Below are 25234 nucleotides of genomic sequence, written 5' to 3' on the forward strand. Positions count from 1 at the left end.
GTAGTAGTTAGTAAAACCCAGAATTGACAGTTAGATATGCCAATAAGATATTCCATATCATATTACATCATGTTTAGTACATTAACGGGGATTGACCAGAAAGGGGTGGGGATTCTCTTGGGAATCGCTCGGGCTCGCCTTTCCGGGCTTGTGATTTCGGAGTTCCTTTTCGCTGCTCCAGAATTGTTATCAGCAGGTGGTGAGCAATTGTACTCTGCACCACTCATATATATATATATAGTTGTTATCATTATTACTCTTATTATTATTATTATCTTAATTTTATTTTACTCTAATTATTAAATTGTTCTTAACATACAAGTCTCCTTACCTTTATCCCTAAAATTCTCTCCCCGATTCCCTGGGTGGGGGGGAAGATGGCAGGGGAGGGGGGTGCTGTGAGTGGCTGTGTCTTGGTTGGCTGCCAGCTAAGTTAAACTATCACATTTATGTGTATGAAGATCTTGTTCAACCAGGTGAAAAGACTTCCTTTTTTGAGTTCTCAGAAAATTGACATTAAAAGTATTGTGAAACAGCTGACCTACGAAATTTTTCCTAGAAGTCAGTAACAGAATAACCATCCCATAGCCTTAGACAATACACTGTTGCCTAAGAACCAAACTTTAAAAGAAATACACCTTTGAAATTAAGAATAGCTGCAATATTTAAAACCATACTAAAAAACACGCTTCTAATATATGTTTAAAAAAATCACAACTTTATCACTTTCATTTCTTTCCCATTTCTTGCTGCTTCTGCTCTTTCAGCATATGTGGATTTCAGTGTTTCCCAAATCACATAATAAAAAAAAAAAAACGTAAGTGAGTCTCCTCCTGTAAGCAGGCACATGTAATAGTGTTTCAGTTCACCTTTCAATAGCCTTGCAGACTATTTGGCTTAAATTATAAAAAAAATATGCAAAGATGTTTAACTTATATACAGAGCAATTGTCCTTTAGCAGGTAGATCAAGCTTTCTGGTAGTGAATAGTGTTCAAAGCATGAGAAAAGCTTGGAAGATCCAATTCAGGAAAACCTTTATTACCATGTAATGATTAATTTCAGTAGGACCCAGGTGTCTTTTTCATTAGGGACGGACTTCAATGCAAATTTAGTTTTGTACATGGCTATGCAATTGCAGAGAGCTTTAAGTGAAGGTTCATGAGAATTTCCACATCGCTTCATCAAGGAAGAACCAGAAACATCCGCTCCCATTTTTACAGCCTGCTATGAAACTCAAGGTCTTGAGATTTTGTCTAATTTTGTAAGAAGGCTGCTATGACAGTCTTTGCCTTCAGTGAAAGAATACTGTAATCACTACAGACTCTCAGCCACCTGACAGCTACATAAATTAGTTATTAACTAAAATTAACTAATCAATATATGGCTATAGATGTGTGCAGATTGATGATTTTTTTAATATTTAACAGCCAGTCATCTGATTAACGACTGCATTTCCCTTTGAGTTCAAAGCACAGAGTATTAAAGGAAGTACATGAGATTAAGTCCAAAGCCAGAAGCTTGTGTTATGTCTGGAAAAGAGTTATTAAATAGAAATTAAAGATCATGGTCTTCCCTTTCACAACTGCAAGTCTTTTGGTCCATTTCTGTGGTCTCCTACTCTACCTCTTACTCCCTCCTCACTCAGTTTGGTTAAATTAATAATATTGTATCAGAAAAATAATTCACCATTCACAGCCTCAGAAGCTCTGGATTAAAATGCAGAAAAATCCTAGTTCCATGTTTATGGCACTCTTTTGGGTAAAAATTCTCAATGAAACAGTTTTTTGTACATCAAGCCCAATGCTTTCATTATTCAGATCTCTCAGTTCTAGCACGTGGAAAATTCTTCTCCGGGTAAGATGATGGTAACCTAACATTAAGTTAGTGACATGGTTTAACCAGGAAGGGTGGCTGCCCACCCCACCCCCCACCCTCTGATGGTATGGGGAGGAGAAAACATACACGAGCAGTTTACTGGAGTAGTAAGGGAGAAACAACACCAAACAACAACCACAGTACCAATGAAAGAACATACAACGTAAAAACAGTGATAAACAAAACAGCTCACCCCGGGACTGGCTCGCGAACTACAGTAGCCAGCAGCCCCCTCCTCCTGGAACTTCCCTGTTTAAATACTAAGCATGATGTCACGTGGTATGGAATACTGTCACATGGTATGGAATACCTGCCCTAGCCCAGGCCAGTTTCCCTGGCCACCCCACTCCCAGTTCCCTGAGAACAATTAACTCTATCCTAACCAAACCTAGGGCAGTTTGACAAGGAAATATTAAAAAATGCTTGGGGAAAAAATTGAATTGAAACTCTGTACCGTAATCAAGAATATACATTGTATGTCATCATCCTGATCCACATAAGGCACTGTGACAAATTCCCCAGGTTTAAATTTAACTCCACATTTAATTCCAAATTAACATATCATTAAGTGCTTCAAAATAGGCTGGAGTCTAAATTAAAACAAATAACCAGCCCTCTCCAGTTGTCACTGACATTTCTGCCAGATGAATCAGCTTTTATTATTTCCCCTCAACCTTGTGTGAGGCAGAAAAAGCCAAGTACATTTCCATCCTAAATAAGTAGGTTATAAGGCTTATAAGTGAAACTGCCCTAGAAAAATGCATTTATATGAAAAACTGCTACAGAATTTTATTGTCATATTTTCTGAAAATAACTATTTACTTACTTTATTTATAAATTATCAGTCTTATTAACTGATAAAAATGATCAGATTTATTTGCCAATCTTATAATACACAGTAAAATTCAAAACTGCAGTACAACCTAAAACTCTACCACTTTCTAACACCTGAAAAAAGCCATTTACTCATCATTTTCTATAAACACTTCTGTGTTCTGAACACAGAGGCAGCTTAGTAATCACTAAATAACCCATAAAAATATATAAATCTGAACATATATTTGTTGCACCTGATTCCCTTGGTCAAAAGACAGCATTTGCAATTTGACTCACTTGTAATAGTTTAAATCAGAATTCTCCAGAACAGAATTATCATTATAATTAATTATTATATATAAAATATATTTTGCCTATTTATTAACTGCAGCTTTAGCAATCGATAGGCCAAATGTATCCTGGGTTGTCCGAGTTTCTTTCTTTCTAAAGAGATGCATTTATAAAATTTAACAAATATTCCATTAAGTGAGATATGAGCTATTCTGATGGCTTTTACACCATTTTTCATATGCATGATGTAATTAATAGAAGGACGCAGAACAGTGAAAGGACTGGAACCCGCATAGGTAGCACTATTGAGGAAAATGTGTTTTTCAATTACATTGGGCATATAAGAAGGACACAGCAGGAGAAAGCTGCGTTGATGAAAGATTGCTTCATTTGTAATCCCACATTCTGTGGGAACTGATTGATAGGAGATTACTGCAACAATTCCATCATTCTAGCCATTCTGTAAAATCATATATCCTCAGTAATTCTTCTTCTTTTTTATCCCACCAGTAAGAGCTTGCCCAGCAAGAATATGTCAGATACTCTTGGCCATAATAAACACAAGTGAATTTTCACTCTGCATATCTCAAGAGAAAGTTATGCTTAAGTAAAGCAAAACTTAGTATGTCATTTGCATTAGAGGCATATTTAGCCCTCAGGATACCTTCCCATAGTGATGCATTTCAGACTTCAGTGTTTGGATTGCCTAGGATAACAATTCCAGAGACTTCTCAGGGAACAATGACTGACACACTAGCTCTGTAACATATCATATATAAAGATACAAAACACAGCTTATGTGTTACACAGTCTGTAACTGGTCCTCACTGGACACTTGCAATTTGCTGGCATGTAAGAATTAAGATAATTAATTTGCTTCTTTAACTTTCTAACATTCCCTATTAGGAATTTGATCTTGGAGTGAATGATACAGAACCCTGCAACTGTGTTTCCAAACCAAGTAATTAGTAAAAGAAAATCCATCATTCAACAGCACGTATGAACTGGAAGCTGTTGTTGGAGTGTCTGTGCTCCCAAGATTTTGGGCTGCTTCAGTACTCATGGACAGTGACATCATTAACTTGATTTATGTGATTAAGATGAACTATTTATTAATTAAATTACACATATATTCAGTAAATCAAGAAAATTTTCAATAACTAAGTGTAATGACATTTCTCCAAGGGGCAATGTTTCACCAAGCTAGAGCCTCCCCATCTGAAGGGAAGCTATAAATTTAGAAAGTCAAGCACACCTGAGATAACCTGCTCTCAGATCATATTTGCAAGCTGGACAACTGCAAGATGTTTTCAGACTTTTGTTATCCATCCAATAAAAAATGAAATTTTAAATTTGGCACATGATGAACTAACTTCTTAGCTCCTGAAAAAATAATGGTAGAAGCAATAGTAGAATCCGACTTCAGAAAACAATGAAATCGCACTTAAAAAGAATTCTAGAAGCATCATGTTTTATTCGTACTGTCTCAAAAACAAGTGCTCCAGCTTTTCACTTACACCGAAGACACAACAGAGCAAGAAATAAACTCAAATATATGTTTATGAACAAATCTGTAACTATGAGGTAATTCTGACCTATGATGCTTTTTACAATCAAATATATCCAGTATACTGATTTCAAATACACACACTCCTATATATTCAACATTTTCATACAACTGTAGCTCCTCGACCAGCAAAACAATACTCTCCAAGACAGAACTTCTCAGCCTGTTTTCTCCACGACACCAGAAAATGACATGTGAAATGACTGGAGAGTTAGAAGAAAATGCTCATCAAATCTACACATTTCTATATATCCAATCAAACAAGAAAAAATAGTAAAGAATAAAACCAATCATTGGACAATTATTCAAAGTTTAGTGCATTTTTTTCTTAATTCTAGGATTAAAATCCATTGTGCACAAGGTCACCTGAAGACTCCTCCAGAGCAGTGGAGGTGAAATGGACATGGTGCCAGGCTCAACCTGCTACCACTGTGAGCCCAGAGTGGTCCCTCGGTCATAAACTTCCTATGCGACCTGTGGTGGGGATAACTTCCTATTTAAAGAGAAGTGTCTACGAAAAAATACTTCAGGCTAGCATAATGGAAAGGATACAGAACAGAGACACCAAGAAGGATCTACCAACACAGGACAGAGCACTCTAGCCATCAGCTCCTGAAGAAAATCAAGGTAATACTTTTAAATCTCCCCTGCTTAAGGATGAATTATTTAGAATGAAAGATTTAAATACCCACTGAAATAGCAGATGCCCAGAAAAATTTAAAAATATTTTATCAATTACAAGTCCATGGTTATTATCAGAAGTTCCTGGTTTTCAGTTCTAATACTTGGATCATGAGACTAGATTTCCTTACAGGCACAAGTGAAACAGAACAGTGTTTTTCAAAACAGAGGAAAAATATTCTCTTAATAAACTTCGTAAAACTTTTTCATTCTGATGAAATTTCTGAAAAGCAGACAGAAAACAAGATGTCCCATACCTCTCCCTGATGAAAAATCCACCCCAATCCAAAGTCATGTGAAATAATTTATCCTTTTCAAAATATCTGTAAGATCTGTAGGAAGCTGGCTCTTTTACTGACTGAAGTCATGTTCACAATATTTATGAGATTAAAAGAGGACTGCAGCACACAAATCAGCACACAAAAATCAGGATTCATATATTTTCTGAAGAGCATTAGTGACCGTAACAAGACACAATAGATCATTTAGCTACAAAAGATGAGGAGGATACAGTATGCTACTAATTAAATCATTTGAGAACATCAATGTCAGTGAAGTGTATTTAAATCTGTTTTAATCATCTATTCTCTGCCTAATTTTCTATGACAGTTAAATAATCTGGACAGAAAATAAAGGATGCTTAGAAGAGGAAAATGTTGGATCTGTTTCCAGGAGTTCTTCCTTTTCTCTTGAGCTGCAGCAAAGGACTCATTTTACTAGCAGTCAGAGCTGAGTCTCCAACCTGGAGGAGTAACTTAGGCTCTTCAGCTCTTCCAAGGAACATGGAACTGTCACTCCAGCTGACAATTACCTTTGCCTATTAAAATATAATACACTAAGGGAGGACATTGAGTTAGTTCGACAAGAAGTGCAGAGCCCTGTACCTGAAGAAGAAGAACCCCATGCACCAATATATGCTGGGGCTTGACTGTCTGGAAAGTGGCTCTGCAGAAAAGAACATGAGGGTGGACATCAAGTTGAAAATGAGCCATAAAGGTGCCCTTGCTGCAAAGCAGGCTGTAGTATTCTAGGTTACATTTCACAAACCATTGGCAGCAGGTCAAGGGAGGTGACCCTTCCTCCCTACTCAGCACTGGTGAGGCCACATTTGGAGTGCTACGTCCAGTTCTGGGCTCCCCAGTATAAGAGAGACATGGATATACTGGAGCGAGTCCAACAAAGGGCCACAAAGATGATGAAGAGACTGAAGCATCTCTCCCATGAGGAAAGGCTGAGAAAGCTGGGACTTTTCAACCTGGAGAAAAGAAAACTGAGAGGGATCTCATGAATGTGTTTGCACCACTCTAAAGGGAGGGTGCAAAGAGGATGGAGACAGGCTCTTTTCAGTGGTGCCAAGTGACAGGATCAGAGGCAAGGGGCACAAACTGAAATGCAGGAGGTTCCCTCTGAACATGAAACACTCTTTTACTGTGAGAGTGACTAAACACTAGTAAATGGCTATGGGTAGCGCTGCTTGAGCAGGGGGCTTGGACCAGATGCCCTCCAGAGGTTCCTTTCAATCTCATTCTGTGACTTTGGTTGATTCCCCACATAAACAGAATACATCACCTTCCTCCAGCAGATAGCTTACTGGTATCTTATTAAGCTATTTATGGCATTTAAATTATTACAAAAATATTTTATAGACGTAACAAAGTGGCAAAACTGGTGGCTTAGTAAAGACTATAAGCTTGTGATGATTAAAAAACATCATCTGAAAAAAAAAGCTGAAGTGTGTGCATGTGTAAACTAGCCAAATGCTTTGAAAACTAATGTCCTTGGGTGGAAGAGGTCTTAATTGTTTATCAGGCAGTCCACCTGGGCCACATCATGCCAGTATTTAAGCATACAAAAACTATCTAAATGCTGATGTGTAAAGCTTAACACAAAATTTATTTGCTTTTGTGGAAGAACTCTGCTATTTTTAACCACTGACCTAGCAATATATTTTTTTGCTAGAGTTCTAACAAATCATCTGTTCATCTGAATGCTATAGGGCTTCAAGGGAAAAGATTAAAAGTAAATAACCACTTCACAGAAAATTCTAATTTTTCTTTGGAAAGCTAAGGTTACTGGATATGCACAAATATGTCAAGTCAATTATGGGGAGAAAGGACAGGTATAGTTAGTGCTGGAAGTCACTCCAGGGTACCTGTGCAAATCCATGTTCTCCAAAGGCTGCTTTCCATTGCTTGTTACAGTTGCATTATCCTTATGGGCAAAGAGGGCAGAGCAGAATGGGAGGAACAGTAAGCCTGTACCATACAGCACAAACACACCAAATAGTCTCTTGAAAACGGGAAGGTAGGTTTTACAGTACCTGAGGGTAAGACCTGCTCATAATTGTGCTACTTTCAGGAAGTCTGTTTAAAGTTTACTGAAATATTTCTGTATGGTGTAGATATACCCAACAAATATGAATGGAAGAATTGCTTCCATGGAAAAATGTGCTGGTTTTAAAGAGACAAGGGTGGAAATTCAACACTTGACAATTTGGTAAAGATGACAATCCCTTGTGTCCAAAACTGAAGACGCTCCCTCTCAAGTACTAGTCAAGTGCCTGGGGCAATTTAGAAACAATTCCATCGACCTTCAGAATGGCAGAAAGTATAAAACCTAATGGGACTTGTCCAGCCTTCCTCAGCTACAGATTTTTATAACTACTGTAGCTGCATACTGGATTTGTGGCTGTTCATTTTATCCTGGGTAAAAAATTCAGCTCCATTTGACTCCTTTAAAAAGAGAAAAATAAATACTAACTGCAAAGTATGGATAACCAAAACCAGATAGGAACTGCTTTTCTTCAGAAAGAACATCTCTACTTTCCCAGTCCTCAGTGTGCTTCTCTGCACCTCCATCTACTGCTAGAAAGTGCCTGTATTTAACAATCAAGTAGACCTCTCTAGTGCCTGTTCTCAAGAACATTCAGAGCCCACGCTTACACTAGGAAGTTGTGAAGTGGAACAACACAGTAAATAATAGGGACAACTGAGACATTTGTTACCAAAATGCACTCCTATGTGAGCTAAAATGCTACTGTAGACAGAACCAGAAGGATTTACATTGACTGGATTAAGTAGGTTTGTCAGCTGGTGTAAAACCCAGCTGTCCCGAGGATGAGCACCACTGATGACAATTCCTCATCTTTCTCTATGCCAGTTCACTGAACTTGGTCACTCCCAGTACAGATAAATCCTAGAGTGCTTTCATTTACCCATGCTTCAACATGCTTGTTTTCCTTCACCACAAAAAAAAAAAAAAAGGTATTATAACTACTCTGATACATGACATTAATTGCATCAAGCAACTGCTACCAGGACTTTTGCCTCTAGTCTAAGAGGAAGACAAGAACTGCTTCCCATGAACCAGACTAGAACTGCCAGCTTCATGACCAACAAGCAATTTCAAGAATTTTCTAGTGCAATGTACTGAAATTGAGTCATAAGGTAACTACTGTTCTTACTTGATATGAACTATACTGTTCTGTATGATCCCATTCCAATACCCTTGGTTACAACAAGCTATTGACACATTTAATGTATGTTAAATTCCCTTTATTACTCTGATTCCTCAATATGGTAACCCAACTTCAAATAAAAGTTCAGAAATCCTAAGCATCACTTCATGATTTTAAATATTTTTGAAGGTTAAGTTCTTCCCTTCAGCTAAATCCTAAGACAGAAAGGACAAGGAAGAGTTACAGAAAAATGAGACACTGAGAAGTTTCATTGCAGTCTGAAAGACATTACTAATTACCTATTCAAAACATAGCATTTTAAGGGAGAGGATGAAGAAAACAATCACAAAAGAAATGGCACCAAACAGGACAAACACAGAATTTGCTATTGCAAAGCCACAAAGTGTATGTTGTGGTTTTGCAATATAAATCCCCAAACCACAATGGTTGTCGTTTTGGACTGTCAGCCTGTGGCAAGCAGCTAATGCCCTCAAAACTTCTTAAGAAGGATATCACAGAATGAATGGAGAACAGCATCCTAATTGAGCTCATGGCAAGAAATGCAGCAAGGCTGTAGATTGACTACAGGTCAAAATTAGCAGCTAGAAACAAGATAGCAACAATTAGTCTCATAAATGCTGAAAGACCAGAACCAGCTGAGGTAGTACTAACTCTGCCCTCCACAAGTCCACACTGACAGGTATAGGGACCTAATGATTAAAAAGGAAGGGTTAAAAGAAAACAAGTCTTCAGACATCTTTAGTCTGCAGCTTGTCCTATATTTACAGCATCTTCTAAAAATACTTTAAAAAAATCTTCACAGGAAGTTGTGAACCAAATGTCAAGAGGTAAATCTCTCTTCCTCAAATTTTGTCATGCTAAGCTGGAGCTCACAAATACTTAAAATAGCACATGATCCACAGTACATTGTATGTGTTTGAACACAAGCAGCAATATGGGGTCTGCTTGTGTTTGTCCTCCCTCCCAGCTATGTAACATGAGTGTGGCATCCAGTACATGTTGCAGAAGAACAGGATAGGCACAGCGGAACAGAATAATAAAATAACAATAGCTTGATTCTATTTGTCAAGGGACAGACAAAATAATATTCTCTTACTTATTGCTCGTAAGCGAATGTTTCGGAGCTTAGTTACAATACTGCCATGGTAGACAGTGCTGATACTTCATCAGTGGTGGGCTAGAAAACATGGAGCTGAGGACATCAGTTTGGAAAACAGAGCAGCAAAGACAGAATTTAAAATTCAGCTCACCGCCTGCCCATTTGACTGATGCACAGAGCTCTGACGTAGCTTTGGATTCAGAAGCTGCGCCTGCTGTGCCACTCCCAGCAATAAACTGCCTTTTATGGACATGGATAAGCAGCCTTGTCAAATAAGGATTTAAAGCAGGACGTGCCCAAAGAAACTGCTGATTTCTGTTAAAGCCTGCAATTGCTCTCTCTGAGCTTTTGTACATATTAAAGTGTATGAGACTTACCAGAGGGAAAAGGTGAATAAAAATATCAAGGTAACCAAATAATCTCCTCACCTACAGTGTGCAAATAAATTTCTAGTCTCAGATTTTTTGTGCCACTCTCCTACTCACGGGGCATACTCCCACCCATGAGAAACACCACTTGACACCAAGAACTATATCAGCTGCTGAGAGTGACCTGGTTTGCAGCACATTTGCCTTGCTGCCCCTTGAAATTCTGTTGCCCCAGAATGCCAAATGGTCTCCTACACATATGATCTGCTTACGCTTTCCAAGCTGTGTCATAACCATCATGGTCAGACAGACCTCTTTCTGCAACTCATACACTGATCCCTTTTCCCCTGCCTCAACACGAACAAAAGACAGCCACCAGTATTCCTCCTTACACATCTTGAATTTGCTGCTACAGTACATGCCTGTGACACTAATGGGGCATTTGTACATTACACATTAGAATCATAGAATGTTGTGAGTTGGAAGGGACCCACAAGGATCATCGAGTCCAACTCCTGTCCTAGCACAGGACAATCCCAAGATTCAGACCATGTGTCTGAGGGCGTTGCCCAAATGCTTTTTTGAATATTGTCAGGCCTGGTGCCACGACTGCCTCCCTGGGGAGCCTGTTCCAGTGCTCCACCACCCTCTGGGTGAAGAACCTTTTCCTAACGTCCAACCTAAACCTCCCCTGGCACATCTTCCTGCCATTTCCTCTGGATCTATCATTGGTCACCAGAGAGAAGAGATCAGTGCCTGCTCCTCCTTTTCGCTTTGTGAGGAAGTTCTAGACTGCGATGAGATCTCCTCTCAGCCTCCTCTTTTCCAGGCTGAACAAACCAAGCGACTTCAGCCTCTCCTCATACGCCTTCCCCTCTAAGCCCTTCATCAATTTTGTGGCCCTCCTCTGGACACTCTCTAGCAGCTTTATATCCTTTTTATACTCTGGTGTTTTTATACATTGATTAAATGCTTAGCTAAAAAACCCCTCACATCATTTAACTGCTGCTTTCGACCCTTCAGAGTGCTGTGGGTCCTTCCCATGTATCTATATACTCAAATCAAGACATGTTCTGTTTAAGCCAACAGACATCAACTAGTGATGAACACCTGCAGATAAGGACTACAACTCTTAAGATTTTACCCTAACTTCCTGCCACCATCTCTGCTGAAGTCTTAAAAATATCCAGAAGTTTTAGATGGCTGCTTTTAGCACAGAAGTTGGATTTCGTATTTTGGGTTTCGCACCATAAAACTATGGCTGTAAACTTGTCATTTGAGGTAGGAACTTCAAACATATCCACTATTTTAAAGAAACTTCAAATGTCCAACTGCTGGATTGTGATTCATTTGATCACCAAGCATTAATTATAAAATCTTCAGACTGTTGAAGAAAACATTCTCTCTGCACCTGCTATGCCCCAGGAATAACTCTAGATTCTATTCCATATAATTCAAATCCATCGTTAAGCATAAAGACTTCAAAAATACAAACGCTACAAGGGTGCACCTTATCTTCAGGCACATATACTTTCCAATGACAGAACACCACCTATTTCTCACAAATGAACCTGAACCTTTGGTAGCAGACTGTCAGGAAGTCATAAGGAAAAATTTTAATGTATTACCAGTTCAGTTTCTAAAAAGATAATTAAATCTCAAGATCTGTGATTCCAATTTGTCAACAGCTAATAATGGAGAAACTGTGCAAAATAAGGCATAATATTTCTAGAAATGAGAAAATCTAGTAAAAACCAGCACCTCATTAGATATGAGAGGAATTAAACCCACAGTACAAATTCACGGGTAACTAGACCTCATTTATTTTGCTGCTCACAGAACTAATTATTAAATTTAGGGAAAACTACCTTTGTCAGAGCTGTGTTTTCTAAAGAAAAGATTATTCATTTCCCAAGGTGAAAACTGTTCATGAAGAACTCTGCAGTAAAACATGGAACTAGAAACCAAAAGTATAATGAACAAAAAACCTAAACTACAACATTAGCCATCTAACTCGCATCCCAGCCTAAGAGAAGAACTATTTTCAACTATGCTTCCTTACATGTAATTTATTATTCAGACACTGTGTGTCTGAGATGTTCTTACATAGGTTATTTTTCAACTTTTCCACTGACTCAAACTAAGTCAATGGTTCTAATAAAAGGTATTTAATGAAACCTTTATCTTTTTAATGAAAGTTTTAATATTTCTTGAGAATGTTACTAAGTGCAATTTTATTATTATTTTACTTCTCCACTGATTCTGCAGCTGTAATAGATTTCCTTTTCCATGGGTATAGGAAGAGTACAGAGACTAAGAAATGCAATAATTTCAGAAGGGAATTTGAAATAGACTGATCCGTGCTAAAAGCTAGAAGGATACTGTCTCCTTTAACAGACAGGAATGACCTCAACAAACTTTAATTAAAACTAATATGTAAAACCTAGTATACAGCCAATGTTACCAACAAGGAGAATATTGATACTGAAAGAGAATACACTTCCTTCTCATCACTGAAATCTATTTTATCTAGTACAGCCCAGATCTGATGGTGCTTTCTTTAACTTTTGCTGTGTGGTAACTCCCAGTATGAGAACTTAGTTTCCATCACTTTAAACTTTGCAATGCTTTGAAGAGTTTTTAGTATACCCAAAACAACAACAACAACAACAACAACAACAAAAAACCAAGGCAGGGAAATAGTACTCAAAGAGACTGTGATGTACTTTTTCTTTGAGATATCTTAGCTTCTCTCATCTTATTAGGAAATATTATTATACTAATTTTAGGGGTTTTTTTCCCCCTAAAAATTAATATTACATTTGAGATTAGGAGCCAGATTTGTAAACGACTTAGCAGTTAATAGACTTGTGCTTCTACGTCACTTCAAAGCCTCTGGAATTCCCATTCCACTTCAGTATTTGGGAGGGAGGATAAAATTTAGAAGAATGTTCTCACTAACAAGCATTAACATTACCAAGAATAGAAGAAACTGAACGTAAGCAAAAACCCCAAAGGAATTACAGCAGTGCAGAAAGAAAACAAACTGAGCATCTTGAAGACCTAACAGTATCAGCATCTCCTTTGTTACAGAAATTATATGCTTCCAAATGATCAATAAGGTGGTTTTTTTTTTTTCCCTGGATGGCTCTCTACAACTACAGATTGAGACTGCCGATTGTGGAGCACAGAAACATACAGTGAAGGATAATTACTAGTTTAGCTATCTTTTTTTTTCCCCCCAGCCCCTTCCCCAACTTCCTGATCTCATCCCCAGCTCTCTCAAGCTATCTCACAAGCAGAAGTGCATCTCCTTCCTAACCTGCGCTTTGAGCAAATGAATCCACCGCTACTCCCTGCCCATCTCCTCCCTGTGTCCCAAAGGCATCCTAATCCGTACTGCAATGGCACACTTCTCTCCCTTGTGTTTTAAATAAATCAATAATTTAGTCAGCTGAAGCTGGAGATTTGTGAAACTAATTCATTAACTGCCATTTGGCAGAATATTACATCTTGTGAAAAAAGCTGTTCCTAAGACAATGACCATCCAGCCTTTGCATTCAACCATGTATTATTTTTCTTACAGAAGCACACTAGCAACATGCTGTCTGGAGCTGTGGCTATATTTGAAATTAATATAGGCTAAGCGAAGGTGCCTTGCTGCAAGATCTCTCTCTTGCAGCAATGACACAGCCAAGAGCAGGAAGCTGAATGGGAGGAAAGACCATTCTCCTTCACAGCTATCTGCTGTGACAGCACTCGAGGAAGATGCAAACATGGGTCTGTTGCTACCTGAGTGGTCCACAGCCCAGTCTGTGCACTGGAAAAAATGGGAGGAGAGGAGATATCCATTTGACCAACTAACCAAGAATGAAATGTATGACCAGTAAGATACTGACAAGTCACACTTAGCAACTTCCAGTTGATACTTATACTCTTCTCGGGTGCTTGAGTCTGCAATTCATTTTTTAAATGGGGGATGTGCAAAAAGTCTACATCAGATAATGGAAATACTTACCACATAAATCAAATATTTGATAAATCTCATTATCAATAGCTGCATCCCTATAACATGGAGGCTCCAAATGTAATTTAACATATTTCAGGGAAGATAAAATAATATGATGATGCCACTGCACAGGTTATACAGGATTTGTCTTCCAAGTATTCATTATAATTTAATTTATAATTTAGGAACATTGGCAACTTTATTCTTCTATTTTTCAGCTGGGACCATAAATTAAGATGCTGTATTTTAGCTTTGGGTGATAATTTCTTGTAACAGAAATATTTCCCTTTTTCTACATTAATACTTTGCATACCGACTTCATCCTGGATCTCCTCTGCCACAGCAGGCACGTTGTAGAGGAAGGAGAGAGACTGATTCATGCGTTCATATATCACACGCAGATGTGTCATAACCTACGGAAATAAAAGTATTTTAAGGAGGGGAATACTACTATTAATTTGACATTATCACAATTTGATTACGTTACAGAGAGCAAGACAGTTATCACTTGTGCTACGTTTAAGATTTCAGTATGCTCTATGTACCAAAACTGTCAAATCCATTGCAAAATACACCTCTCTCCTACAGCTAATACAAACCCAGTGTTCTGGATGGTCTTCCATAGCAACTACCTGAAATCCTATGGGAATGCAGTAATTTAAAGTAGGGGTTTACACTTGCAGAGCATGTACACAAGCAGCTATTGTGTTAGAAATCCACAGCCTCATTTACCCTTCAACAACATTTACATTTGCCCATATCCATAAGTTTCCACATAACATGCAAACCAAGTGAGGCACAATGATTGCTGCATGAAAATGCTTAAACAGTTGGGTTTTTTTATCCTCATATCGCAAAAGGAAACATCTCCCTCTGAAAAAAGCTTCCATTTTCTTGGTAAAAGCATTTGCAAACATTTTCAAACGAAAACAAAAATATTTCCACCCAGAAGCATTACTGCATTGCTTCATGTGATTACAACTCTATTGCCTCAGACTCCTGCACACTGCAATGGGCTGAGTAGCGACGTCCCATGATATATGCTCCCCCAGGATACTCTCCACAAGTATCACCTCTCTTCAGTAGAAAGGGAAACTGAGGTGCATCTGAAAAGACTTAGAAGACTGACAGGGCAACTAGGCCTAAATAGGAAAATGGGTTGCAGATAGCTATTTTAAGGGAACAATGGAATGATTTCCTCAAATCCAAATACAGCATTTATACTTCTGAACAGAATATTTTGTTTTCCATTTTCCACTGAAAAAAAATTTCACGAACAGATTCTCCAGCCTACGTTCCCCCAACCTTCTGACCAACTCAAGAAGCCAAGATACTATAGAAATACTAATTCCTATGATGATATGCTAAGCAATGCACTGCACTTCTTGTATTTAAACGTCAGTTTCCATTCTTCACTTGGGCTGCCACACAATCTGTAGTGTGCAAAATTTCACTAATTTTTATAATTAAATAATCTAGTGGTTTGGAAACTAAAAAAGTCATGTTAGATGCATGTTAGATGCAAAAGGACATGCTTTAATGTTTAAGGCAAGAGAAAGACAACTGCCACTGCAGAAGACTATTAGAAGTGTGCATTTATAACTAGTAATTTAAAGATAGCACGATGTCAATGTACAAGTCTGGCTGGAATAGATGTTTGAAAAGTCTAATACACAAAATGTGCCATTTAGGGAGGTATATGGTTTTGATTTGGCTTTTAGCAATGCCAGTCAGTTCAAAAACTGCGGCTGGAACAGCACTTCCCACCACATCCTGCACAGGAACAGCAGCAGATTCTGCAGATTAGGCACAGATTTGCTACAGTTTATCCACTGTGCCTACAATTCTAATTGGAGTTTTGAAAATCAGCCACATGGTCAATTTTTTTTATTTTTATTTTTTCTTTCTCACCCTCCATGGTTTACGAAGACAACATAAAAGCTGTTCCAAAACATATACGTTGAGGACTGCAGTAACATTTAGCAGTTAAAATGCCATGAACTACAGGGCCTATTTTAAAAGAACATGTCAAATTCGAGTGCATTGCAGTAATCACATCTATAGACACTACAAGTATCTCTGCAATGACTACAGCAAGGTTGGTTGCAGTCAGATGGCTACACCACTTCCGGTTCTGCTGCTTCAGCTGATGGAAGCATAACCGTGTGTGGTCACTGAATCTATTACTGACATTTCTCCAGAGGTACATCCAGACTCACTGGATACTCCTACATCACTTTGCCTTAATCTTCTGCTAGAAAGTAGATTACTTTTTATTGCATGTAAAGCTGTGCACAGAAAGGAGTCAGGTATTTTTTAAAAAACAGGCTGACAGAAACTTTACAATGGTTATGAACAAACATGACCACATTAACCCTCAGTGGGGATTACCTGAGATCTGATTTGGGCAGCTTTCTTTGGGTCTACCATGCGGACATGTTCAAAGTGTTTGAGAGTATGCTGTCTGTCTTTCTGCTCAGCACGCACGTACTTCTTCAGCATGTTGAATACGTGACGAGGCTACAGGGAAGAAATAAGGAAAAAAATCAGTTTAGAACAACATATGTTTTAGTTCCTTGCACTGGAGATGTATCCCAAACTAAAAGCACTTGGTCAGTTGGTGTCTGCAGCTACCTTCTGAAGGCAGGTCTGACTACTACAAGGAACTTCCATTCATTTAAGCCATTCAACAGGATGCACCATTAAATAGTAGCTTTAGGTAGTAGATAAGGTTCCTGGAGAGGGCGTTCATATTTCCTCCCTGACCATAAGGGGAAGTCTGCCTGCTGCATTTTCTTGTCTAACTGCTATACTATTGGCCTAACAAGACAGTAAGTGCCACGTTAGCATACTAGTTAATGGACACCCAACAACAATTTATTTTGGGCTTTGCTTCCACTCTCTCCATGAGTGTCTACTTTTCCTGTCCCACAACTCAGGAAGTCCCCATGATCCAAGCTCCCAGTTTGCAGCCTTCATCACCAGGTAAATCCCTCCCAAAAGATCACCCGAAACCTGGACTCGATTGGAAGCATTTCAAAGATTCCCCATATATGCTCTACTATGCTGAATAATAAACCAGTATCAACGTTTGTCAACTACAGTTAAACTTTAGTAACAAAAATGTACACATTCAGATTCCAATCAGAAAGTAACATACCCAATGGCTGCACAGAAGACCATGTGAGAGCACTGCTCTATCTAAGCCAAGGAATAATTATCAGACTTGACTGTAAAACTTAAAAAAAACAAAACAAAACAAAACAAAAAACAAGATGCTCCTGTCCTATCACTGCTATGCCACCAGGGAGAAAAGAAAGAGGAAAGGAACCACTGAGCTAAGGTACAGAAAGTACATATCCAGAATACACAACTGACTGAAAAGCCATAAGAAAAAAGTGCCATCTACTTGGTTCTTCTGAAGGTACTCAGCCTGGGTGTTAGATTTTGTAAAAATCTTAAGTCTATGTATATACTGCAGGTGATTTTAACCAGTAAAACCTATTAAATATATGCCTTAAGGCACATAAACAAACAAAAGAAAGGTCTGTAGCTGAAGGGAATGTGAAAATATACACAGATGACAGAGCAGTGAAGACTAAGAAATGTGTATTTCTATGTACTTTCCTGCATTGTACAATAAAACAGTGTCAAAACAGGGAAATGTACTCTAGCATTCAGCTAAGACATTCATTTTTAACTCAGTGTTTATGATGGATTCTGTAAATCCTTCCCCCACCAGCTTGTGCTGTTGCACTTGTGCATCCTTCCTGAAGCTGCCGAGCAGTGAAAAGCATGAAGCTGAGGCAGGTGAGAAAAAAGAGAAAGGTGACCTTACTGTGCAGTAGACTAAAGAATGAGCAGAAGTGGTGAACAGCTGGTCTGGGCACTGGCAAGGATACAGGGAAGAGGGTGGAGAAGTGACAAAGTAAGCATCAGAGGCTCTGTTCACAGCTTTCTGAAGCAGGAAGAACCGTGGGCGAAGTTGAAGTTTTTAAGAAGACTTAGATTCGGGGACAAATATAGAGCCTAAACTAATTTAACATTTACACAAGAGATGAGTACAAAGCCACAGATATCAAAAATTAAAGAATCTCTTCAGCTTAAGAGAAGCAACAGATTTAAAAATGTCTGAGGAAAGAAAACCAAAGGTTTTTTTAAGATTTATTGGACAAGAATAGAGAGATGTGAAGCCATTCCCTGTCAGAGGATTAAACCTAGTGGCTCCGTGACTGAAAATTCATTCATGACGAAAATAATCCCAAGCCCCTAAAGCCAGGCACTTTGGGATGAAGTTGTAGGAAACGGCAGACAAATGCTGGAAAGTAAGTAATCCTCACAACATCGTGGTGATGGCCAAACAAACTGAAATGTCAACTGTAAAGCTTTATAGGAACAAAGGCAAGAAGACCAGAAAGTTTAACCAACAACAAGAAAATTCTGAAGACAGAAAATGTCATTACCTTTCCTGACAATTCAGCTTTCCCTGCCCCCAAGACACCTAAAGATAGCAGGTTAGGGCAAACTAGAGAGAGGACACACAAGCTTCTATGGTGAATGCAGGCACCTCTGGAAACAACATGATTTGCTGAACATAACACCGAGATCTGAGATATAAAAGGACTCAGGCTCCCCTGAGCTGGAAGAGGAAATGGATTAGAAGTCTGAGCACGTAGACTTGTCATCACCAAAGATTTATTTATTTTGACCTTTAGGAAACATGCCCTGACTCAACCATTAAGGTAATACAGTGGGTCATTTCATACTGATCAGAAAAACTCAGAAGGTGGCAGTATCCCCTGAACATCTGACACACACTCAAACAGTTCTGCTTCCTTGCTGGAAGTCCCGGTCATACTGCATCCGGTCAGACCTCTAACCTTCCCCAGAACTTTGCAGTGCTACTACTGCATGGCTTCAGGGCCATGGCTGAAGGCAAAACTGACAGAGCTGGTGATGGGCAATGGCAGCTCTCCACTGGGCTTTGCATACCTGAGTGTGGCAGTTACCATAAATGAGGACGAAGTTGTACAGTTGCATGTGACTTAGTTAAAAAAAAAAAATAAAACCTGATCATTTTCTCCTCAATGCCTCCCTATTATATTTCATACACATTTTCTTTTAAATGTCATTACTGAGTGAACTGGTTCTGCTTAAAAATCCCACCCACACACAGGCACTTTTTGCAGATATACTTCCAGCAGGATTCGCTCCAAATCTAGTACAATTAACAGTGTATGAGCAGAGGGGCCACGACGAACACGAACGGTCAAGCACAGAGGTGAGGAAAGGCTCCACAGGCTGAGGAGATGCAGTCAGACCCTGTGTCTGAAGCTATTATATCCATGGTCATCTATTACTTCAACCCTAGGTAGGAATCTTCAGATTAAATTATAAATGAAAGTGGTGCTATTATCAGCTAAATTAAGTTCCTGAGGTCTCCGCTCTGACACAGTCTATGGCAGAAGAACAAACGGCTGACACATCCCAGGGCTAGCTTGGCACCTCTTGCTCTTCATAAATAAGGTACCAACCACGAAACTTCATTAAAAAATTTTGGGTTTAGCACTCAAAATTCTGCTACGCGTTTTGCCAGGGAAAAATCAGTATGTTCATGTCTGTAGTCACCTTAATAAAAAACATCTCACAGAATAACTAACTTGTATCAGCCACCAGGGTCTACCTAAGCCTCAAGAAGTAATTCCACTATTTTCAGTTGTCTATACTTGTTTTATTGGCTTGGGTTTTTTCAGTCTTCAGAAAGCGACCAGGATAATCCCAACATGATTTCTGTTATCCTCATATTTTTAGTTACCCTGTGCTGCTGGCAAATGTCATTTATCCAGTGACAAGAATGGCTAGTGACCTCCTAAGCAACGTGATCCAGCACCAGATTCAGAATGTGCATTATTTCATGGGCAATGCTGTTTAGATAGGAATAATATCAGCTACTGAGTACTCCAAAACGCTGGACTGGCTGGCAATAAGTTTAAACCCACAGTCCTATGGCACACACTCAGTATTCAGGCAAAGTGAGAAGCCACAAACACATCTAATAAGGTGCGCAGCAGGCAGCGCAGGCTGAAGCAGTGTGAACGCTACCATTACATGCTGCTGCTGATTATACACACACTTTCACTCTGTTTACTCCCACAAAACTCATTCCAAAGCTTCCCCTTCTCATTAGATTGAAACACTGTTTTTTTATCTAAAATTAAGCACAGATAGATCATAGCCCTTTTATAAGCTATCGTGACAGGCCCACAGATGCACTCATGTCCATGGATATTTTAGTTGTTTGTTTAAAATCCTATTTATGCTGGAGAATGTAGACAAAGTGTTATTTTATATAGTTTTCCTGAGTAGGCTGAAACTTGCACGTATTCAAGACATTTGGTACAAAGTACCACAGACTAGGTATGCTGTCTACATAGACTACCTAGGCTGACAATGCACCATTAAAAAGCTAATTTTCTACTTAAAAACTATAGAGAATATGCCTTTTCTCTTATTTAGAAGACAATTCTTTCTGTGAAAATATATATATGCACCAGGACAGAGTTAAGGACCTGTACTTGTACTGCAGCCCCCTGGTCTGAAAGCTTAACAAGGTCATCTTGACAGCTGGTTAACAGGTTTCCAGCTGTACAGGGCACAAGCCCAAACAAAACAGAAAACACTGATTGCTCCTTGGCTACCTGGTGGTAAGTTCCAGCCCCACTGACTCTGAAACCCAGTGCCTTTATTTCAGGTGGCATCCACATCAAAATAAGGACAATTCCATAAAGGAATAATATATGATCTAAAAAGCCCAAACTACAGTTTCTACCAAGTAATATATACATACATAAATACAAATATGAATATATATGCATGCAGATGCCCCCCCATGAACTCTACCTCAATCCTATTCTACTATTTCAGATTTTAAGGGAGTGATGAAACAGTGCAATTTCACTGAGCTTGGAAAACGGAAACATCAAATGTAGTTTGGATTGCTAAAAATATAACTTACATTCTCCTCATGGAAATCCAAAATATGTACTACAGAGAAACAACACAAAAATCACATCAAAGCACTTTTGTGTATTTAAAAGACAACTTCCTGACTCTGTGCCACGGAACCTCCATGGGAAATTCTGAGATGGCTTGTCATTTTGATCAAAATTCTCTCTAAATCAGAGAGGGAAGTTTCATAATGCTTTATTGTGCTATTTAATCTTGCCTTTAGAGAAAAATCAACTTTGAACTGCTAGTACACTATCTTCTTGCCATTCAGCAATCCTCACAAGATCCTTCATCAAACATTTTGACAGTTCAATAAACAAAACAGAAAATCACAACCATCTTTGCTCTTAAGCTCTCTCCTGACATAATGAAGTATCCTACTTTGCATCACTTGGAGGGCTGTTTCATCATCCTTCTGCAGGATTTGTGAATGGCTACAATTTCTGACAACCAAATTACTTCCACATTATTTGCTTAAGTATTTTTATGTACATATCTATCGATAGGTACGTACAGAGGGTATGTGCTTGTGCCTACATTTATGTACACACAAAGTCTTAACTTCTAACTTTCCAACTAGCTGACTGCTGTAGTAGCTCTTGTACAGGGAAAAAACTCTCATGCTCCATAGCTGGACTGCACCTGGACACACCTTCTCCTTCCCCAGGATGACTACAGCGATTCTGACACATTTGACAGAGCTTGTGGTACTGCACTTACCCTGGGTGGGACAGTCTGCAGAGCTGTGATATAATTCTCCAGAGCAATGCGGCGACGGTCATTCAGCATGGCTTCCACTCGTGCCATATGAGTCTCCACCAGCTGTTGTCTTTCATTTGCTGCTTCTTGTTCCAGTGATTCCACTTTCTCCTGGAAATGCTGAAAAAAACATCCATCACAACAGGAACAGTGAAGACATCCACGGAGACCAGCAGATGTGAACACCTTCACCTGCAAATCACCAAAATCTTTCCCCATGTCAGTTGACCTTGGCTCCCATGAACTCTTCACTGAAGGCACCTTTTACTGGTTTCAGTGGGAACTGCTGATGCCCTGTATTCCTGAACACCTGGCCATATTTTATTAATCTAATCAAATATTCCCAACATGTTCAGTACAACCAACAGTAAATCCTTCATTTGCCCCCTCAGACAGTGGTTCAGCACTAGAGAATCATGCCTAGAGGAAGGTGGAGTTTGCCAAGCATAGGCCCCTTGCCATCACAAGTCATCAACATTACTTTACATGCAAATCTACATGTGGGGATGGGGGGGTGGGAATTTCAACCTGAATAGAGTCACTATAATTTCTTAAAAACTGGCCACTGAAAAATTGAGCCTAAACTTATTCCAATAAGAAAAATTGAGCCTAAACTTATTCCAATAAAGGAAAAGATTGACTGGGTAAAATGCACAGAGAGCAAAGCTGTGGGATCTAATATGCAATGCAATCTGGTTCTGAATGTTACATTTTTATAGTTTTGCATTAATATCATTCTAGCAGTACTGAATAATACCTGACATATCCACAGTGGGATTCAAGGAGTGTCTAGTTTGTCAGAATTTTTGAATTATAGTGCAATTTTGGATAAAATAATTTTTGGTTGACGGTTTCTTTCAGATAAGACTGATGGAGATTTCTTCTTTAAATCGCATTTTCCATCTCTGCTTTGAGCTTAGGTCCTGCAGTTTATATTAGTTTATCACAGCCGAAATTCTGAAAGTGGCCCGTGGGTACTGAGTTTTCAGTTCTCACTGAAGGGAAATCAATTCATGTGAAATTCTACCCCTCCATGCAGTCACTAGCAATGTCCTGCACTGCTATTCCAGGGAGTGGTTACAAAGTACACAAACACCCAGCAGCCACTAACAGCTGGAAACAAAAGAAGCAACAGCAAGAGCAGAGAATAACATTAAATCTCCACAGAAGTAGGTTTTAAAATTATACCACACCCAGCACCCCCTGTATTTTAACTGTGGCCCCAGTGGGTAAGGTTGTGGTTGTGTTTTCCTTCACCTGGATAACAGCTTTCTTGTCGGCCTTTGGCAAGTTCTTTGCTTGGCGTTCTGCCTCTTCCCACTCTCTCATGACCTAACAAACAAAACAAGGAGCGTGACTTCTCTATTTTCTTTTTTTTGTCTCAGGTCTTAGCAAGAGCTGAGCACTGCAGCTCTGACAGTCATCTTTTTATATTCCACTCCTCCTTTTATCTCCGTTTGAAAAAGCAGTTGCAACATTTAGTAAAGGTAGGATCTTGTTATTAAATTAAACAAAGATGGTACTTCTGTGTCTGTACATCATGCCCATCTCTCGCAACTCCACTGTGAAGCAACACAGCCATTAACCAGCCCTCAAGCGAGGGAAGTGGAGGTCTCTACGGGTCAACACATCAACTCGTTTTCATCCCAAACAGAAAGGAAATGTCCTCCATCTACTGTATGTCCTTGGTCAAAATGAGTGAATTCCAACTTGTTCTAACTGGTACTTTTTTTGGTACCATAAAAATTTTTAGATTTATTCAGACTACATCACTGGCCTTTGAGTAGGACATATCAAGAATTACATGCAATTTGTGCTAATCTGTCCAGAAACAGGTGTCCAACACTTCGAGAACTGAATACATTTATATCTCAAGTACAATGGTGACAGAAAAATGATGTAGGAGAACTTTCAGTATCATTCCTTTCAGCAACGTGAGTCCTGTAACACAGGGTGGTATTTCAATAGGCAGGGAATGAGTCACTCTTATCCTGATGCCCATGACATCCAAAACCTTCTTGTGGTCTTAGGGACTTCACTCATTTCACATCTAGGCAGCAGTCTCCTCAGATAACATTTCTCTATTTTCTTTTTTTAAATTTAGAACCTACGTTAAAAGTAGGTTTTAAATTTATACCACACCCAGCACCCCCTGTATTTTAACTGTGGCCCCAGTGGGTAAGGTTGTGGTTGTGTTTTCCTTCACCTGGATAACAGCTTTCTTGTCGGCCTTTGGCACAGGAAATTTTACTGCTTCTCTGTCAAAGCAGGACTAGAGGACACGAACTGACACCACAGATCAGAGCATCATGATATGTTCTGGAAAAAACATTAATGTGCAGAGTACTGTTGTGTATTAAGTGCACATTAGGTATAATCTCCTAATTGTATGCTTAGGCCATATGATTGTGATGGCCGAGAAAACTTAATTCATGTATACAGGTAACATCTTTCTACCTGTCACTGGTGCCAGGATGTGAACATTACAGAAGACCCACAAATTACGGCATTAAATCAAGTCATAAACTATCATGATGTGCTCAAGCTTGAGCATTAGCCTAGGCGAGCAACTTCATGATTTTCTTCTCCCTCCCTTTTTTACACTGTGGCATAGAAGCGTATCTGCAAGAGAACAATTTATGACAGACATTTGGGTTACAGCGATCAGACCAGCAGAGATGCTTGCTTGCCTCAAGGTTTGCTTAGTCAGAAGATCAAAGTCATGCCAATAAGATGCCTACCTTTGTCAAGGACTTTTGTTCCACACTTAAATCTTTACCCTTTTTCTGGTAATAACATAATTAAACCTCTCCAAAGAGCCCTGACTGTACCTGGGGGTAAGCTCCTACTAAGCTACAGTCAGTTTTAAGGAAGGAAAGAGCCCTCCCACACACAATAATAGAGATAGTGGGATCTAGACAAAGCAGGGACCAGTATTATCTAACATCTTTGTTGGGGACACGGACAGTGGGATTGAGTGCACCCTCAGCAAGTTTGAGGATGACACCAAGCTGAGTGACATGGTTGATACTCTATAGAGGTAACCTATGCTATCCGGACTGACCTTGACAGGCTTGAGAGGTGGGCACGTGCAAACCTTGTGAAGTTCAGTAAGCTCCTGCACCTGGGTCGGGTGCAATCCCCAACATCAGTACAGGTTGGCTGGAGAATAGATCAAGAGCAGCCCTGCGGACAAGGACTTGGGGTACTAACAGATGAAAAGCTGGACACGAGCTGGCAACGTGCACACGCAGCACAGAAGGCCAACCATATCCTGGGCTG

The 25234-nt window shown here is 39.2% G+C and overlaps 1 protein-coding gene across 1 annotated transcript in view; it reads right to left on the reverse strand.

Annotated features, from left to right (window-relative positions):
* LOC104526133 (amyloid-beta A4 protein) overlaps positions 1 to 23281 on the reverse strand; it is a gene marked incomplete at its 3' end in the record, with an annotated part of 36250 nt that extends 12969 nt beyond the window's left edge. The window contains exons 1-4 of the mRNA XM_010169507.1: positions 23210 to 23281; positions 21914 to 22072; positions 16577 to 16705; positions 14499 to 14598 (exon numbers count right to left, since the gene is read on the reverse strand). Of these exons, the coding sequence (XP_010167809.1) occupies positions 14499 to 14598; positions 16577 to 16705; positions 21914 to 22072; positions 23210 to 23281 (460 nt within the window). The remainder of the gene's footprint in view (positions 1 to 14498; positions 14599 to 16576; positions 16706 to 21913; positions 22073 to 23209) is intronic.
* Positions 23282 to 25234: the final 1953 nt, after the last annotated feature.

Source organism: Antrostomus carolinensis, unplaced genomic scaffold (assembly GCF_000700745.2).
Source record: "Antrostomus carolinensis isolate BGI_N321 unplaced genomic scaffold, ASM70074v2 scaffold23916, whole genome shotgun sequence".
NCBI lineage: Eukaryota > Metazoa > Chordata > Aves > Caprimulgiformes > Caprimulgidae > Antrostomus > Antrostomus carolinensis.